The sequence below is a fragment of the Triturus cristatus genome, chromosome 1_2 (assembly GCF_964204655.1).
Source record: "Triturus cristatus chromosome 1_2, aTriCri1.1, whole genome shotgun sequence".
In the NCBI taxonomy this organism is placed as follows: domain Eukaryota; kingdom Metazoa; phylum Chordata; class Amphibia; order Caudata; family Salamandridae; genus Triturus; species Triturus cristatus.
Genome location: NC_140580.1, coordinates 355,641,090 through 355,647,089, shown reverse-complemented (window position 1 = coordinate 355,647,089; position 6,000 = coordinate 355,641,090). Strand labels below are relative to the sequence as shown.

General features: G+C 43.2%; 1 protein-coding gene across 2 annotated transcripts in view; it reads right to left on the bottom strand.

Annotated features, from left to right (window-relative positions):
* Positions 1–3,197: 3,197 nt before the first annotated feature.
* The window catches only part of THAP3 (THAP domain containing 3), a 166,943-nt gene continuing 164,140 nt past the window's right edge, over positions 3,198–6,000 (bottom strand). Inside the window, exon 5 of one of the 2 annotated variants that reach the window (XM_085604452.1) lies at positions 3,198–5,404. In XM_085604452.1, coding sequence (XP_085460578.1) covers positions 5,132–5,404 — 273 coding nt within the window. In that variant the 3' untranslated portion in view covers positions 3,198–5,131. The remainder of the gene's footprint in view (positions 5,405–6,000) is intronic. The other variant, XM_085604459.1, reaches the window with a different exon arrangement.

Below are 6,000 nucleotides of genomic sequence, written 5' to 3'. Positions count from 1 at the left end.
ATACTGGTTTCTGGGAATTCTCCACTATCTCTCCAAACCCTGATCTATAAAATTATCCAAGAATAGGGTGCCATGGTCTATTTCCACCATCCTTGTATCTACCATTGTACTATCCTGGTAATGTCGTGCTTAAGCTGAACTTACTGTAGTCTTCAAGAAAGTTAGAACTGGAACTTGCCGATCCCACACCTCTTGCAGTCGATAGCCACCCCCTGTTCGGTGGGCCACAGGGCAGACAGCAGTTACTAGACTCCAACTGTGGTAGTTGAGGCCCTCTGCCACTGGTGCTACGGGGTCAGTCATGCTATGGCTGTCCAAACTTGGCCAAGTAAAACTCTTCCCACTCTAGAGTCTCAGGCTTGGGAGGGCGAGTAGTTATTGGCTTCTATAGTAGTATGATGGGACGGGTGTAAAAGCCCTGAATTTCAACAATCAACCAACATACACAATAATTTAATATGGAGCCTAGTGCTGGTCTTTAAGAAAAAGCAAGTCTTTTACTCGCATAACTAGACTAAATACTACACAATTCAATTTACAGCATGCGACTACAGGGATGTATCCCTAATCATGTTCTACAGAAGGTCCTACACCCTCCTGCTCCAGCATCTTCTCCCCACCTGTGTAACTCTAGGAACTAAAGTCCCTGGTATCTGGTGGCACCAGCATGAATGAGTCACAGGTGCTGATTATTGTAGTTACCACCTTTGGGCAAAAAGCGAAACTCTGTCACTTGTTCTTAACCTTGGTCACTCAAGAGTAGTCACTCTTTGGTGCCATCATTGGGTGATGGCCGCACAGCTGGTCCGGGATCATGGCATGGATCCTCCAGCAGCTGCAGCACCACAGGCCAATCAGGCTTGCAATGGCAACAAGAAGTTACGGCCTTGCAGGCTGACTGGGCTCAAAGCGATAAGGTGCAGCTTCAGCCTCCTGGGCCAATCTAGTTTACAGTGTAGAGGTGCAGTTGTGGCCTCTCAGGCTGACAGCGGCAAGGTGCTGTTAAGGCCTCCCAGGCTGATTAGCCTCAGAGGGGCAAAGCGCCATCTTGACCTGGCTGCATGCAAGTTCAAGGCCCACAGTAGCTGGTGGCCATGCTTGATTTGGTGCAGTCTTTGGGTAAGTTCTCAGGGGGGAACTGCACAGAGATCCGTGAGGCCCTCACAAGACAGGTCACTCTGTGCTTCACTATCTGATTCCATCTGCTCTCTCTGGGTCTCCCTAGACAGAAGCACACTGTCCTTCTCTTCCAACAGGGTCTGGACCCTCATTCACTCTCTCAGAAGCAGGCTTCTAAGCACCAGGCAGATCTTTAGCTCTCTTAGGACCACCACATGGCCACAATGAAGCATGAGTTCTCTGCACCTGGCAGTCATCAGCCTTTCTGAAGCAGTAATTAGACAGACAAAAGGGTAGACCTAGCTTAGAAACGTTCCCACCTTGACTAGAAATAGCAGTTCCACCCACCATAACCAAGTGACAGTGCTCAGGAAGCACTAATTACCAACCCTTTGATAACAAAGTCTTCACGGAAGTTCTACGGGTAGCATTGTATCCATCCTCCTCACGTCAGTGTGTCTGGATCTCCACCCTCAAGCCACAGAAATGCAGGCTACACAGTTTCACTGTCTCAGGAAGCTTTCCTCGTCCTCTATCTTGTGCTAAACCAGGGGCATCCAAAATGGATTCCACTTTTCTGAGTAAGAAGAAATGTATCTAATTTCGTAATACTTGGTGCCTGGAAATTGTGGCTAGAATCTGAGCCCAGTAATGCCAGACTCAATTCTGTGGAACCATAGCACCTGGATCCTATCTTTGTAATTAACCTTACAGTGTCAGGTCAGCATGAAGTGGTTGCCGCCACTGATCGGGGTGGGGGGCTAAGGGGTTTTAAAAACAATTCAAAATAAAAAAACGTACCTTATGGCTGTGTCTCGGCTCCGTCTCTCCTCGTGTCAAACTTGGGCCGGAACAGGAAGCACCCAGGCTCCCCAGAGCTAATCACAATGCAATGCAGCGTTGTGATTGGTCTGAGCGCTGTGGAATGGGAGCCTGAAAATGCTCTCCACCCAGGATGTAATGCAGCCTGGGTGGGCCACGCAAAGTGGGCATAACTGTTTGGCCGGCCCGAGACGACCGGCCAACCAGTCCTGATTACTTAGTGTGTGCGCACCACTCCTCCACCAGCCCCACCAAGATGCAGCAGCAGGAGAAAATAAAATGATACAATCAAGTTATTATCATTTTATTTTTCCTTTATTTTACTGCTGTAAAGCAGTGGGGTCACGCTCCTCCACCTTAGCGGAGGAGCTGCCACTGTCAGCAGGTACTCCTAAACATGTCACTGAGGCAGACCATTTAGGAGTTTCATTTGTGATTTGTTTCAACAAAGTAGCCGCACGGAAATTAAGTAAATACTGAACATCTGATTGGAATGAAGGCAATGGGCCTTGAGGCTTTCAGCATTTATTTAACTACCTCATTAGTAAAGATAAGGCAAGTAAAATAATACTATGACCTCTCAGCACTTCATCACATTCAAGGTCGATTTACAGTGGAGCTCACCTGTAGCAAGGCTGAGGTACGGAAAGGAGGAAAACGTTTGCAGGAGGTGCAAGAGCATTACTATGTGGAACATAATAACACTTTTCAAAGAAACACATTTTACCTACCAATTGTGAGTTCTACTCAGGGATGATAGGTTGTGAATACACATGAAGTCCGATCAGAATACTCAACTCAATAACATAGGGCCATCCCAAGTGTCGTCAAATTCACCTTTAAGAATTTTGACAAGCATAATCTCACTTTCAGGGTGAATATTAGGTCTGGCACTAAACAGGGGTCTATGGCTCAACCTCAAGATGCCATAGTCTTGCAGTTCTGCAAATCTGCTAGACACATGGTGGAATTTGTAGCTTTAACTACAAAGGCGTATTGGGCTGGATATAGTTGAGCCATTGTTCATGCTCACCAAGGAACATGCATTCCACAGGAACTTTGAAAACAATAGACTCTTTGCTAGTTAACCGCCTGACGTCTGTCACCCCTTCTTTGCCGCGGGCAAGTGTTCCTGAGGAAAAGAAATAGGCATTGGTAATGCTCTTCCTGAAAAGCTGTTGCTGGAGCCCTCCAACTTTAATAATTAACAAACAATTTATTTATCGCCTTTACGGCAAAGTTATTTGAAGAAGCGGTCATGAAACAAACAGTAACTTTTAATACAGCATAACACTCATCTTCAGTCCATCGAAAGTAGTTTTTTCTAGCGATTGTGAACAAAATCCTGGACTCCATTAAGGGCAGCGAGACAAGCATTATTGCACCTTTCAATAATGCTTTGATAACAATACGTAATGAAGCTGATTAACATAGGCTTTGCAGGTAACATCATCAAATTATTGTGTTTTATTGGATTGTGAAGATAATTATAACTGTTCACCCATAATATGCTGTTATTGTACTCCGTGTGTTGAGAGCAAGAAGACATGAATAGCTATCATTTTTGGCAGCACATACACACCAATTAATTTATTAAATAAATCATTCTGGTAACCAACCTGTGGAGGATTGTCCAAGGCAGTTATTGTTTCTGAGAAGCTTCAATGAGTAGTGTATATATACATATATATATATAAATCCACTTTCGTACACTTGAAACTGACTATATACATAACCTTTGTGATGCTGACAGATAATCAATCTTAACATATGAGTGAGTCCTGAACAGAGAACATTGGATTTATGACCATTTCAAGTATTGTCCTACTGAAGTTGCTGCACATCAAATTAATGAATAGTTTGGGGAATGAAAAAGGGAATGTAACCTTGGTATGACAAATTGTAGCTGCCAATCCAGAGTTCTACACCGAGACTGCTGAACATATGCACAACTTAAAGGTACAATGTAGACTCGGTTTGCAACTTTAGCAAAGACCATGATGAAAAGAATAAAATATTAAAGCGGTACCAGCATTTTCGCAGGTATGTCATTATACACAGGGTATTTTCCTTACCTTTCACCCCTTCAGTAACCTTCCAACTTAAAGTGAACCATAAGGCATTTTCTGCACCATACACTTTCACATGTATCGTTGCTTTTGAAGTATTATGAACTAACAAGAAAAGTTACTGACATATTAAAATACACAACGATGCCAGAATACAAAAGACAAGTTCCCCAGCGGGTTAATATTTACATGTTCTGAAGGGACCCTCATACTACTGTAAATGTGGTTTATATTCAAGATGTTTTCCCTCTGGTAGTAAATGCTGCAAAACACTGTTGCAACTTTCAGAAAGCTATGCCCAATTCCAAGACAAAGGTAAAGTAAAATGGGGACTCTCAAATGAAGAGATTATTACTATGCTGGCCTACGTGTGAAGAAAAATACTCAGAAATTTGATTTAACTTTTCCGGACACGATTAATTCATCTGACCTACGATCACAGAGTCTGATACATCTACTCTTTTCCTGACTCACCAAGTCATGATGGTAACTTCACGCCACTTAACATCCCTTGATCTTGGAAGCCCTGACCTAAGCTGACCCAGCGGACCAGGCTAACCACCACCTTACCCTAGGGAGGACCCTCGCATTCCATTTTGCTCATGATCATATTTTTGCATTTAACACTTCAAAAACAAATGCAAAAAAAAACATATTACACTGAACACATTTAACACCAATCATCCTTCCTAGAAGATACGTCTACAAAGCTATCCACAACCCCAAATCAATTTTAGATTTCAAAACGTGACATCAACATGACCTCGGCAAGAGGCAGAGATATTCACACGGAGAGACCATAAGACTACTTCCCAATGCTTTGAGGCACGTCTGGTTTGGTTATCAGAAACACTGGCACCATGTTGCAGTGGTGCTTGGAAACACTGTTTCACCCTTCCTTTTTATATAAAGATACAAAGTCCATTTTAATAGCTGAAGCAGGCTGTGATGACAGGTGCATCATCCAATAGATCTGCAGGAAGGCCAATGTTTAAGCTCCTCATATTCTGGACAGCAGGAGATCCACACCATCGAAAGTGGTCCCACAAACTAGAATTCATTGTTTGTGGCAAGAAGCAGCCCCCTCTGCTGTGACAATACCAGTTGGTTCTTCCTTGAGTTCAGTCGACCATTGCTTGGTTTACTTGACCAGTAGACACTTTATCCTTCAGTGTCTGCAGTTCGCTTTCAAGTAACCTGATGTTTTCATTCAATCGTCTTAATTTTAAATTCTTGGCTTTCATCCGCTTCCTCAGTTTCTCATTGTCTTCCAAGGCAAAATATAGTTTCTTCTTTAGAACAGCAGAGTCCCCGATGGCATAGCTGTGATCGATGACTTGAATGGGGTGTGGGTCACTCTTCCTGGAATAAAAGTTTGCTTCCGCTTCTACAACCTAAAGGAAGAAAACGTGAAAATGATTACCCTTCCGGTATGGCTCATACTGAACTTTCACTTTTGCTCTAGGAATTTTAAACTGACTATCCATGTTCCAGACAATGGTACAATGTCTGTTCACCATGTTATGTTAACCTATGCACTGTGCTGCACTTTTTAAAGTGGACAACACAGTGATATGCACAGTATTTTAGGGGTAAAGTTGGCGGTTGGGGTTTCTTAAATTTAATGTTGTGTACCCACATTATTAGGGCAAATAGAAAGGGATGGCTCTTTAACCAAGGAGGATGCTACTCCCAGCACAGAGATCATCCACACAGCAATGAGAACAATTTATGCAATAAACTCAATCACTAGAATCCAGATGATCCCTACTGCCCAGCAAAACCAACCCCACAAAATCACCAGAGAACAGTTTTGCATTGTGCATTGTACAAAGAAATAGTGCTGGGTTGTAGCCTGAAATCTACACGTAACCATGAAGGCAAACCCCTGACAGGAGTTTACTATTCCAAGGAATGCGTGGCAATGAAAAATGGTAAATGTTTTGAATGCTGGAGTTAGAGTAGCATCATCTTTCATACCCTGGTGATA